The sequence below is a fragment of the Myotis davidii genome, unplaced genomic scaffold (assembly GCF_000327345.1).
Source record: "Myotis davidii unplaced genomic scaffold, ASM32734v1 scaffold794, whole genome shotgun sequence".
Lineage (NCBI taxonomy): Eukaryota > Metazoa > Chordata > Mammalia > Chiroptera > Vespertilionidae > Myotis > Myotis davidii.
This window is the reverse complement of record NW_006285246.1, coordinates 369,288-383,145: the sequence shown is the minus strand read 5'-3', so window position 1 is coordinate 383,145 and position 13,858 is coordinate 369,288. Positions and strand designations below refer to the sequence as shown.

Sequence of the window (13,858 nt, the reverse complement as noted above, 5' to 3'; positions counted from 1 at the left end):
AAATCTTGGAACACAGAAATGTAAAAATGGGTTAAGTCCAAATTAATTTATTAATAGTAATGTATAAGTGTTAATTCCTAGTTTTGACAAATGTACCATCCTATGCAATAAAGAGGTAATATGCAAATTAACCCTCACGCTCTCACAAGATGGCTGCCTATGACCAGGCCGGCAGGGGGTTTAGTGAGGGATGACCAAACGACTGTACACCAGGCTGCGTGGGGTGAGCAGGCTAGCAGGGGGCTAGTTGGGGGCAACCAGGCGGGCGTGGGGGCAGTTGGGGGTAACCAGGCTGGCAAAGGGGCGGGGGAGGCTGAGCCACTAGACTCTACAGGACACCTACTACACAAGGTGACTCTACCAAGTCTGGGAAGCAGTAGATCTACTGAATATAGTAGGTCCTTGGGTTACGTCGGAGATCTGTTCCTAGTGAGCGACGTAATGCAATTTTCACTGTAAGTCAGAACCCATCTACATAAGCACCTATGTCACATGGAGCACATACACAGTATTAATGAAGTGAAACAGTAAAAAAAGTTTAAAAGATAACAATTCCTGACCTTTACCTGTGGTAAATACTATCTCATAAAAGAGCAATATGCAAATTGACCATCACTCCAACACACAAGATGGATGCCCCCATGTGGACACAAGATGGCTGGCAGGGGAGGGCATTTGGGGCAGTCGGGCCAGCAGGGGAGCAGTTAGGTGTCGATCAGGACTGGCAGGGGAGTGGTTAGAGGCAATCAGGTAGGCGAGTGGGTGGGAACCAGCAGTCCTGGATTTTGAGAGGTGGGATCGGGCCTAAATGGGCAGTCAGTCATTCCTTGAGGGGTCCCAGGTTGGAGAGGGTGCAGGCTGGGCTGAGGGACAGACCCCCTATCCCATGCACAAATTTCGTGCACCGGGCCTCTAGTAAATAATAAAAAACATAAAGCACATATATACATATGTTGAAATGACAGAACTCTTTTTTTTTTATATAAATAAATGGGAGATGGCGATGTAACCACGAAACGACGTACGTCGAGTCCGACGTAACCCGAGAACTGTCTGTATAGCGTCAATAGCAAGAATCATCTTTGCAGTTAACTAAAAGTGAACTGGGTGAATAGGTGATGCATGATCAGAAGCACGAATATGAGCAAATCCCATTAGGTTAACCTAGAGTTTCTCAAAGTGGCATTGCTGACACATAGGTCCGACAATTCTTTGTGGTTGGGAGCTGTTGTGCACTACAGGATGTTTAGCAGCTTTTCTGGCTCCTACCCACTAGTTGCCAGTAGCACTATTCTAGTTTTTTTTAAATATATTTTTATTGATTTCAGAGAGGAAGGGAGAGAAGAGAACTATAGATACATCAGTGATGAGAGAGAATCATTGATTGGCTGCCTCTTGCACGCCCCCTACTGGGGATTGAGCCCACACCCTGGGCATGTACCCTTGACTAGAATCGAACCCAGGACCCTTCGGTCCACAGGCTGATGCTCTATCCATTGAGCCAAACCAGCTGGGGCAGCACTTTCCTAGTTTTGACAACCAAAAATGTCTCCAGATTGCCAAAGTCACTTGGGGAGCAAAATTGCCTCTGGTTGAGAACCACTCCATTAAATCCTGAGTAGAACTGAAATACATTTCTCTTGGGAACTTTGTTTCCCTTTTAAAATGTAAAATCCTCGTTGGCATTTTAAGCCTGATTATAGATAGCATGAAAGAACCCTGGACAGAAGATCTAAGTTTGAATTTACTGCTCATTAGCTACATAAAAAATAGCATTTCCCTTTTGAGATTTTGGGCCCTCTCTACCTTCCACTGCTTTTTAAAAATCAATTGTTTGAAAAGTGTTATATAATTAAAATACCATTTTACTTTTGTAAAGTTTATAAAATAATCTTCATATAAATTATTAAGGTCATATTACATTTTATAGAAGCTGAGGTGAGGTGATTTGCCTAGGCTTATGTAGCTAATAAATAGCAAAAATCAGCCGAACCAGTTTGGCTCAGTGGATAGAGCGTTGGCCTGCTGACCGAAGGGTCCTGGGTTTGATTCCAGTCAAGGGCATGTACCTTGGTTGCAGGCGCATCCCCAGTGCAGGGCGTGCAGGAGGCAGCTGATGGATCTTTCTCTCTCATCCATGTTTCTAACTCTATCCCTCTCCCTTCCTCTCTGTAAAAAAACAATAAAATATATTTTAAAAAAATTAAATAGCAAAAATCGGAAATCTGAACCATGTCTTCTGACTTTCTAGTACATGTTCCACCATAACTATAAGATACTGACTGATTTGTAAAACTCAATGTGTGTGACTATTTCCTTGAGTATGTTTACTTAATGGAAAATATTAAACCGGAGTTAATGTACAATTGTGTCTTTTGGGGTTGAATGGTTTTCCTGGTGGCTAATCTAAGGTTGGTCTACTCTATATCACAGTAATTACTCTTGTCTATTTAAGTTTGTAGACTAATTTGGGCCCTAGATACGGATAAACCATGCACTGTAATTTTTATGGAGTATATGAGAAATACTTTGTTTTAGGATTATGCTAAAAAAAAATCATGATTGTTCTGCCACAAAAGCTCAATTCAACCCAGGCTTTTCCCTTGAGACCTTGTGATCACAGTGATTCCAAGGGTCTTCCCATTATTCCTCATCTCATTTAATACACAGAAGATCCGTGAGAAAGAATGGTTGTCAAGTGAAAGTGGTCTGACATTCAAGAACGGCCAGGTGTGTTTGAAAGCAGTCAACTAGCATTAAATGCAAAATTAAAATGTCAAAGATAACAATATCTGTATATATTTGCAGGCTCTTCTACCACTTTTTAGTTCTTGTAGTTCAGTCTTTGTCTTGGGCCTAGAATTTAATGCTTAATATTTTGCCTTTTAGGTAGAGTGCGGAGCTTAAGTACATCACTTTGGTCATTGACACACTTGACAGCGCTGCATCTAAATGACAATTTCCTTAGTCGCATTCCACCTGATATTGCCAAGCTTCATAATCTGGTTTACTTGGATCTATCATCCAATAAACTCAGAAGTTTACCAGCAGAACTAGGAAACATGGTGTCTCTCAGGTGAGGAAATATTGTAGATACGACTCACTATATGAAATTCTAAATTTACCAAATAAGAAAATTATGTGATGTTACTTATAGTAGGATTTCCATGTGTGTTTCGAAGATCAAATGATATAAATTGAACACAGTGTTTGAGTTGGCCTCCCTTGAACATTTCTTTTTCTTCCTTTTAATTTGGAGGTTTCTGACTAGAAATGTGCTTGTATTGCCAAGTTCTTTTGACAGACTTGAGGTAGGGTGGAAATACAATATACGTCTGACTTTTGGCTCAAGTGTATGCTCATAAGACTAATCAGAAATAATTGAGAAAATACAATGTACTTATTAGTAAAACTTTTAGGAACATATCTCTGTTTCATATAATCTTTTATATATATATAAAAGCCTAATATGCAAAATGTCCCCTCGGGAGTTCGACCAACCAGGAGTTCGATCGCTCACTATGACGTGTGCTGACCACCAGGGGCGGCACATAATGAAGGACGGCCCCGGCTGGTAGCCGGCAGTCGCTAGCTACCCATGTACAAATTTCGTGTACTGGACCTCTAGGACTTACATATTACAACTCCTTAAGGAAACCTTAAATAGTGGTTCTCAACCTTCTGGCCCTTTAAATACAGTTCCTCATGTTGTGACCCAACCATAAAATTATTTTCGTTGCTACTTCATAACTGTAATGTTGCTACTGCTATGAATCATAAAGTAAATATCTGATATGTAGGATGGTTTTAGGCGACCCCTGTGAAAGGGTCGTTCGACCGTCAAAGGGATCGCGACCCACAGGTTGAGAACCGCTGCTTACCACCTGATAAGTAGATTTATTTCTAGTCCTGCAGTGGTTCTTTAAGAATTTCTCCATAGGAGAAAAATTTGTAGAAATATTAAGACCTTGAATAAATGTTCTCAATACAAACAAGGATTGCTTTTCTATATTGTTTATATGCTGAGTAGTAATTTAAAAGATTTTTGTCATATGTTTAAAATGAAACATACTGTTTTAAAATCTTGTTTCTCACCATCCTCTTACTATATGTTTTTGTTGCATTTCTCTTTTTTAAAAAAGACTTTTTAGTCATTGAATAACAAGGCTATTTATTTTTTTCTATAGTTTGCACAAAATTTTATAATCATAAACTCAGACCTTACTTATGCTGTCATATTATTTATACCAAACTAATGCTTTATTTTTTTATTTTTAAATATTATTTATTGATTTTTAGAGAAAGAGAGAAAGGGAGAGAGAGAAAGAAACATGGATTTGTTGTTTCACTTATTTATGCATTCATTGGTTGATTCTTGTATGTGTGCCCTGACCAGGGATTGAACCCTCAACCTTGGTGTATTGGAACAATGTCCCAACCAACCGAGCTACCTGGCCCAGGCTCCTATGTTTTATTTTTAATGTTTATGTTCTATGTCAGTGATTATTCATCAGAGTATCTTGATGTGATTATAGATGTAATCGGTTATAAAAATTGATACAGTTGATTGACTATTGATTATAGTTAAATCCTGAACTTTGTAAAAATTTTATTTTTTCTATGAATTAGACTAGGTTCAAGGATATCTGTTGTCTTTGAACACTAAGAATATCTGTCACTGGCATTTGGATGAAAGAGAAAAGAGGGTAGATTTAGCCTGAAAATGATATGAAATTCCTACACCTTTAATAATGAGTAAATTATAGAAACACTGTTAATAGTTGTGGCAGTTACACATTTTGTAGTACTTTAATATTACACAACAATTTTAGATAAACATATAAAAATGTGTCTTGAATATATACAGCACTCATGGTATATTAGAGGGAAGGATAGGAAAAGTAATTGTAGATATTAATAAAGCTTGATAAATTCAAGTAAAACTTTTTTTTTTTTTTTTAAATAGGGAATTGCTTTTAAATAACAATATGTTACGGGTTTTGCCTTATGAACTTGGTCGGCTCTTCCAGCTACAAACTCTAGGTTTGAAAGGTGAGTGATATATATTTTTTTAAATGTAGTATTAACACTCAGTATTGAGGTATACTGAGCCCTTTAAAGACTATTTAAATTTAAATTACTTGGTTAGGTTTTAGTATAATTTTGAAAATGGGACTATACTTTTTCTTGAAAAGAAAAAGTGGTTCTTTGGTATTGTGTTTCAGGATTTCAACATGCAGCCTTCTTTTTAACAAACTTTTGTGGGGGAATGTTTTGTTTTTTTTATTTTACCTTTAACTTTCTGTAAAACTCTAAAATTTCTTAGAAGAGACATTTCAAATTAACAATAGTTTTTTTTCTGTTGTTTTTTTTCTTCAATAACTTAATAGCTGGAATATCCCATGTCAGGTATTGATAGAGTACATAAAATAGCATTAACATATTATATTGTAAGAGGAAAAACATTCTAACAGTAAAAATGCACTATATCTAGTGAGTATAAGTATTCTAAATAAAATATACTAATCCAAAATACATACTCCACTGATAATTTTATCTCAGTTAGTTTGGAAGGAAAGTTGTACTCAATTTACATAAATACTGAAATTTGTATAGTTTTCTCTTATGTTCTAGCAAAAGAAGAGGGGTTAATTTAAATTCAGAGGACTAAATACAGATGTACTGTATTGGTGCATTTTATTCTGTGCTCTTGAGGAATAAACAAATTAAAGCCATATAAAGTATACACTTTCATGTGTTCTGTTTTCCTCCTTCAGAGATTATTTGAGTGTTCATGAACATGTTTTGTTTGCATTTGCTTATGTCATATAATGGAGTATTAAAAAAAGAAACTTGAATAAGAGTGAAAAGAATGCTGACATTATTGGTTAAAATGACAGAAAAGGCTTCTTTATATAGTTAACCCTTTATAAATTGTATAATTATATGAATGGTTAAGTCTTAGTTTTTAGTTTCTCTCTAGGATATTTTGGATTTTTAAAAATATGTATGAAGTGGAAAATTATTTTCTTTGAGAATTAACCCAAGGCATGTGAAATTTAACTGTTGGGATATTTTACCTAATTCTATATATGCTATAACTCATTTTTATAAATGTGGTTAAAACAGCCATCCAGCTAGAGTTGGAGTATAGGCAGGTCTGTTCTTATTAAAAATAATTATGGAGTGGTTGTCATTTTTTTATAATCTTAGATTCTAGAAGTTTGAAATTCATACTTTTATACTGATTATAGTCAATTATTTTTGTCTCTAAGAATAACCATTGTTTCAACATCAGAACAGAATATTGATAGAGAATACATCAATGAGAAATGAATAATTTACTATTGAGCTCAGTGGACTTATCCTTTGTACTGCATTTAACATTCTTGAAAAAGCACGTATTATATATACTGTTTCATAACTCTAGTCCATGCTATCTCATGTATGGACATGTTCCCAGAAAATTTATATTAAGTATCAACTGAATGAATCATTCTGAATATCTATTATCTTCTTAGTCCTTCATTCTATATTACTGGTTAAATGTTAGTCTTCTAAATTACAGTAGCCTTTATCCGCAGGAGATATGTTCTTGTTCTAAGATCCCCCCAATGGGGATGCCTGAAACTAATGATAATATCAAACCCTGTATATACACTGTTTTTTCCTATACATACATAACTGTGATGAATTTATGAATTGGCACAGTAAGAGATGAACAACAACTAATAATAAAATAGAACAACTATAAAAATACTGCAGTAAAAGTTAGGTTACTGCATAACTTTTAGATATTTAATTGTGCTATACTCACTTTTTAACTTAAAGGAAGAACTTTATGGCTTCTCTTGGGCACATCTGAATTGCAAAGAGCATTGGGGCCATTTTTAAGTAAAATAAGTGATACTTGAACAAAGCACTGTGATACTTCTACAGTTGATCTGATAACTGAGATGCTAGTAACAGGCAGGTAATGTATCCACTGTGGTTACACTGGACAAAGGGATGATTCACGATCTGGATGGGATGGCACGAGATATCATTACGCTACTTAGAGAACGGCATCTAATTTAAAACTTATGAGTTGTTTATTTCTAGAATTTTTTGTTTTATATTTTTGGTCCTTGGTTGACCATCGTGTCACTGAAGCTATAAGAGGAAGACTGTTCTCTTGGCCTGGACTTTAATTCTAGTGCCCTTTTGTCTACTGATTCATAGTTGTTAAAATCTCTTCCTAGACCACTAATCTTTTGGATGAGGCACCAGCTCTGCTTCGCCAACTTTAACTCAGCTTTGTTCATGGCTATACATAAATTGCTTTTCATTAAACTTTAGTTAGTTCTATGGCAAATACCTATATGCAGCCCTTTTCTCTAAGAGCCTCTTTTTCTGGCAGTGCTACTTATTGTTCAGGTGATCCAGTACAGAAGAACAAGGACCTTCTGGAAATGAAAGAAAACCAGTGCTTTCTGCCTCCTTTCAAAAGTTGAGGAGGGTAAAAACAGGATTGGCTTCATAAAGCAATTGAAGAAATAAAATGTCCCAAATGAATGGTAGCTTTATATTCTTAGGAAGGTAAAACTTGAAATAATTTCTTAATCAGTTTTAATTTGCCACATAGTGGTACTTTGTGTTAAAAAAGGAGACGAGAATGGAATGGAAAATTTAAAATAGCACTGTGATATATGTAAATGACACAGTGAGAATGAATTGCCTCTGGGATTCCTTTTTGTCTTTTTTTAAATTCCGTTTTGTCTTGAAACTGGCAAAAGGAGTGCCTTTTTTTTTTCTATTTCCCTGTCTACCTCTGAAACACAGATACTGAAGTTTTGATAATGATTTTGATGATCTTGGTCCAACAAGACAATTTTTAGAAATTCTATTTTGAGATTTAAGGAATGTGTGTGGAAGGGTAGGGTATTTGAGGAATAAAGATAAAAAGGCCAATTTTAAAACTAAAGAAATAGCTAGTCCAGTAAATTGAAAGTATTCTCTTAAGTCACTTAAAAGTCTAAAATGTATTAATTTTATGGAAGAAAAGGTATAAGAGCAGTTTTCACACAGTTATTTTAAATAATTTAGAATTCATGTCCTAACGTGTTGGGCAATACTTTTTCTGACATATGGTTGAAGAGTTGTCCTCAGGCATTGATGTAATAAAAATTAAGAACTTCAATAATTGTGAAAATTTCTAGGTTTCTGCCAAGAATTACTTACCTCTCAAAATAAAATGGGCTGTGGCAATAGATTCTTTTACTTGTAAATTTTTTATTCATGAAATATATAAAAGATTAACAACATGCATTTTAAAAAGAAATAATAAAATGAATAGCTATACACTCATCTAACATTCTCAGTACCTTTTTAAAAAAAATATACTTTGAAAATCTAACTGTCTTCATAAAGAGTCAAAGTACTTATTTCTGTGTTAAATAATGAGCTTCTGGAAATCAGTAAGAGAACAGTCTAGTACAGAGCATGTTAATAGTTAATATAAGAGCATAAATAGCTATAAAATATAGAAAGTTGATAACCTTATGCATAATTATAATGCCAATTGAAATTACACTCAGTTTTCACCTATCAGTTTGGAAGAGTTCCAAAAGTTTTGTCAAATAACTGTTGGTGAGATTATTAGGAAATAAGAACAATCACATTTTGTTGGTATAGAACTGTACATCTTAAGTTTCCTATATTCCTTTTCATGATTGCATCTTCATCCCTTCTCCCAGAAGTTATTACTGTCCTGAATGTTGTGTTAGCTATTCCTTTACTTTTCTTTCAATCATTCAGCAGATATTGATGAGCCAGATGCTAGAGTTACGTATGTATCTGTTTTGGGTTTTTTTCTTAAAAAATATATTTTATTGATTTTTCACAGAGAGGAAGGGAGAGAGATAGAGAGTTAGAAACATTGATGAGAGAGAAACATCGATCAGCTGCCTCCTGCACATCTCCCACTGGGGATGTGCCCGCAACCCAGGTACATGCCCTTGACCGGAATCAAACCTGGGACCCTTCAGTCGGCAGGCCGACGCTCTATCCACTGAGCCAAACCGGTTTCGGCTGTTTTGGGTATTTTAACCTTTATATAAATCGAATCGTACTGACTATAATTTTCTATGACTTGCTTTCTTTTTTAGCTTCATGTTTTTATGATTCAGCCATATTCTTGCATACATGTAATTGTAGTTTATTTGTTTCATTGTTGTGTTGTATTCTGATATATAAATGTGCTGTAATTTATTCATTCTATTGTAGATACTTAGTCTCTCTCTCCCCCCCACTCCCCCACCCCCTGCACCCACAATTTTTTGGCTACTCTAAACAATGCAGCCATGAACATTCAGGCCTGTACATCCGTTGCTTTATTATGTAATGCCATAGTGTTTTACAAAGTAGCTGAACTAAAATACATTGCCCAAAATAATATAGTTTCCATTTTTCTTCTTTTCAACCCTTAATATTGTCAGACTTATAAAATTAGGCCCATTTTTTTTTTAGTATGAAACAGTTTCTAGTTGTACTTTTAATTTGCATTTTCCTAGTTGCAAATAAGATTGAGCATCTTTTCATATATTTATTGGCCATGTTTTTTTCTGTGGAATTGCTATGGATATTTTTTGCTCATTTTTACTTGGAATATTTGTTTCTTATTGATTTGTAGCAGTTTTTAATTTTTGTCTATTTTGTATTGTCAATGCCTTCTCCTACTCTGTAGCTTTTCTTTTTGTTTATTGGTATCTTTTAATGGATAGAGTTGATATTTTTATTATAGTTGAATTTAAAAACCTTTCATGGTTAGTGTACATTATGTCTTATTAAATAAGTCCTACCCTACCCCAGATCAGATACATTTTCCTATATTACCTTCTAAAAGTTTTGTAAAGTTTTGCTCTTCATAGTTAATTTTTTCATTCATTTGGGTTTTTATTTTATTTATTTTTTTATTTTTGAGAGAAAGGGGGAGAAAAAGGGAGAGAGTGATAGAAAAATCAGTGATGAAAGAGAATCATTGATCGGCCACCTCCTGCACGCCCCACACTTGGAATGGAGCCCACAACCCCGGGCATGTGCCCTGACCAGGAATTGAACTGTGACCTCCTGGTTCATAGGTGTATGCTCAACCACTGAGCTACACCAGCCAGGTTGGAATTGTTTTTTAATATGGTATGAGGGTTCTTATTTGGGGAGGGATCTAATGTTGTTTTTTTCCCTATGAATAACTAATTGTTTCAGTACCATTTAGTGAAGAGTTTCCCCTTTTCTCGCTGATTAGCAAAGTAACCTCTCATATATCAGTTATGTCTAGGTCTATTTCTAGGATCTTCTGTGTATCCAGTAGTCAGTTTGTCTAACCCTAAATCATCATAATTATTGTTATGCCTTTATATTAAGACTTGATATCTGGTTTGCGAATTCCCCTGACATTTTTATTTTGCACTAGCTGTACCCGGCCATGCGTGGCTGTGGCTCAGTCTGGTTAAATGGAAAAGAAAGAAAAGAGGAAGCGCACGTTTCTAATATGTTTAATTTCACAATGCTTGTGGGTATACAATATTTTTTGTTGTTCCATTGTCTGTGCAGATATAGAGATTGTCTGGTTTGCCAACTCTAGAACACGCAACATATAATTGTCCATGTGAGAAGCAATCCGTGTCTAGATCTAAACCGCACAATTCTAAAGATTGGCCCTGAGCTTTGTTGATGGTGGTTGCAAACGCCAATCGAATTGGGAATTGCAATCTCTTAAATTGAAATGGCATATCTGTTGGAATCATAGGAATGCGAGGAATGAGGGGACATCTTCATCTTTGAAAGGTCCTGTCAAGATTGTTGCTTCTACAACGTTGCTCATTAATTTTTTTACTGCAAGCCGCATGCTGTCGCAAAGCTTTGGCTGGTTGATATTTCGCAACATGATAATTGGCTCGCCGATTTTCAATTGCAGTACGTGCGGTAGCATCCCTGGCAGATTGAGTGAATTCTAAAATTCTGTTGGATAATTAACTGCTTCATCTGATTCCACAAGTGTCGACGGACTTGTATGTGACTGCCTCGCTTTGAATGTTAGACTGAATAATATTGTTAAGTTCGTAATCGTCTTTGTTCTTGGCCGCAAGAATAGCTCGTTCACTCAGGCAATCGTGATTCTTGTAATTGGCTTAAATATTGGGAAATACTTTTTCAACCACTTCTTTTGATGTCACTAAATTGCAGAAGTTATGAGGCAATGAAATTCGTCCTGAGGTCAGATCAACCGGCACCTTTCCGTTCCCAATTTCCAGCAATTGATGTGAGAATATCTCAGCTGATCGATGGTTTTGCAGCTGGACACGCATATTTGTAGTTAATTTTATCTACAATTTATAATTGTAAACAGAAACATTGAAATGGAATCATAAAATATTTAGTATAGCGTGTGTTGCTTTTACGTCCAACAGGTGGCGCTGTTTTTCAAAAACATGTTTTTACCTGTCACAGGTGTGACATCTATATAATAGGTATATAGGTATATAAAAACACGTGCGTATTCGAATTCAACGTTGTGTCAAAATTTCAAAGCAATCAGTGAAGAATTTTCAGAGATTTAAGATTTTGAACAAATGAACATTTACATTTTTATTTATATAGATTGTCTTGGCAGTTTGGTTGTTTTGGATCTTCCTCAGACATAAGAAACAACTTGTTACCTTTTATAAAAGCTGTTGTGACTTTGGAATTGCATTGAATATCTGAGTTAATTTAGGAAGAATTTACATCTTAATTACCCATAAATTTGTGCATTCTCTACGTTTATTTAGATCTTAATGTCTTTGAATTAAATTTTATAACTTTCTGCACACTGGTCAAGCACATCTTTTGTTGGCTGATTCTAGGTACTTTATAAGTTTTTTTTTTTCCAATTATAAACCATGTCTTTTTATTTTAAAAGTTTCTTTTCCTACTTATTTACTCTTGTAGTATACAGATACAATGTTTTTTGAAAAATTGATTTTATAGTAAGCCTTTTTTATTATATTCTCATTCTTTCTAAAAACTTGTTTGCAAATTCTTTTGGGTTTTGTATGCAGGTAATAATTTCATCTCCTAATAGCGATAGTTTTATTATTTCCTTTTAAGTTATTATATATATACATATAACATAATATTATATATTTATATGTTATATAAATATATGTATAACTTTTTTCTTATTTTAATGTACTAAGGTGTTTAGTACAGTATTGAATAGAAGCATTAAATTGGGCATGCTTCTATTCCAAATTTTAAAGGAAATGCTTTTAATATTTTTCCATTAAGAATATTTGCTCTGGCCCTAGCTGGTTTGGTTCAGTGGATACAGCATCAGCCTGAGACCTAAGGGTCTCAGGTTTGATTCCAGTTAAGGGCATGTACCTTGGTTGCAGGCTCCTCCCTTGCCCCTGGGCCCTGGTCAGGGCTTGTGCAGGAGGCAACCAGCCAATGTGTTTCTCTCACATCAGTGTTTCTGTCTTTCCATCTCTCTTCCATTCTCTCTAAAAATCAATGGAAAAATATCCTCCAGTGAGGATTGAAAAACAAAAACCAAAAAACAAAAGAATATTTCCTCAGTATTTTTGATAAAAAAAATTTTTTTAGTTTCAGAAATTTTCTTTTATTTCTACTTTGCTAATCTTTATTTTATTCAAGTGTTGAATTTTATTAAATGCTTTACTTCATCTATTGAGATGATTATATTATTATTCTCATTTACTAGGATTTGCAGTTAAAAGAACTATTGAGGTTTTCTAATTGCTAATGAGGAAATTTTGTTGCACTGTATCTGTACTATTGGAATTTGTCAGCTTTTTAAGTTTTCAAACTTACTTGCATTAAAATGTTCATATATTTTCTTGATATAGTTTTAGACTGTTCTATTTATAGCTATATTACCCCCTCTTCATTTTTAAGATTAATTATTTGTGCCTTTTATTTTTCTGAGAGTCTCCTCAGGGGCTTGTCAGTTATGTTGTTTTTTTCCAGTTACTCATTGTTGGCTTTTATTTTATTATCTTTTTAAAAATTAATCTTTATTGTTGAGATTATTATAGAGATCCCTCTTTTTTCCCCCCATACCTCCCTTCCACCCCACTCCAGGCCCTCGCCACCCTGTTGTCTGTGTCTATAGGTAATGCATACATGCATATTCCAGCAACCCCCCATATCCCCTTTCCTCTGAGAATGGTCAGTCTGTTTCATTTCCATGCCCTTGATTCTATTCCATTCACCAGTTTATTCTGTTCATCAGATTTTTTATTTGTTTGATTTTTAGATGCAATTGTTGATAGATATGTATTTATTGCCACTTTGTAGTTCATATTTTTTAACTTTACCTGTTTCTTCTTCTTCCTTTTCTTAAAGAATACCCTTCAGCATTTCATATAATACTGGTTTGGTGGTGATGAACTCCTTTAGCTTTTCCTTATCTGTGAAGCTTTTTATCTGACCTTCAATTCTAAATGATAGCTTTGCTGGGTAGAGTAACTTTGGTTGTAGTTTCTTGCTATTCATCACTTTGAATACTTGCCACTCCTTTCTGGCCTGCATAGTTCCTGTTGAGAAATCAGCTGACAGTTGTATGGGTACTCCATTGTAGGTAACTAACTGTTTTTCTCTTGCTGCTTTTAAGATTCTCTCTTTGTCTTAAACCCTTGGCATTTTAATTATGATGCATCTTGGAGTGGGCCTCTTTGGGTTCTTCTTGTTTGGGGCTCTCTGCACTTCCTGGACTTGTAAGTCTATTTCTTTCACCAGGTAGGGGAAGTTTTCTACCATTATTTCTTCAAATAGGTTTTCAATATCTTGCTCTCTCTCTCTTCTCCTTCTGGCCCCC

At 34.9% G+C, this 13,858-nt stretch overlaps 1 protein-coding gene across 1 annotated transcript in view; it reads left to right on the top strand.

Moving 5' to 3' along the window:
* The window catches only part of CNOT6L (CCR4-NOT transcription complex subunit 6-like), a 103,895-nt gene that overhangs the window by 22,024 nt on the left and 68,013 nt on the right, over positions 1-13,858 (top strand). Inside the window, exons 3-4 of the mRNA XM_006755865.2 lie at positions 2,890-3,076; positions 4,967-5,052. Of these exons, the coding sequence (XP_006755928.1) occupies positions 2,890-3,076; positions 4,967-5,052 (273 nt within the window). The remainder of the gene's footprint in view (positions 1-2,889; positions 3,077-4,966; positions 5,053-13,858) is intronic.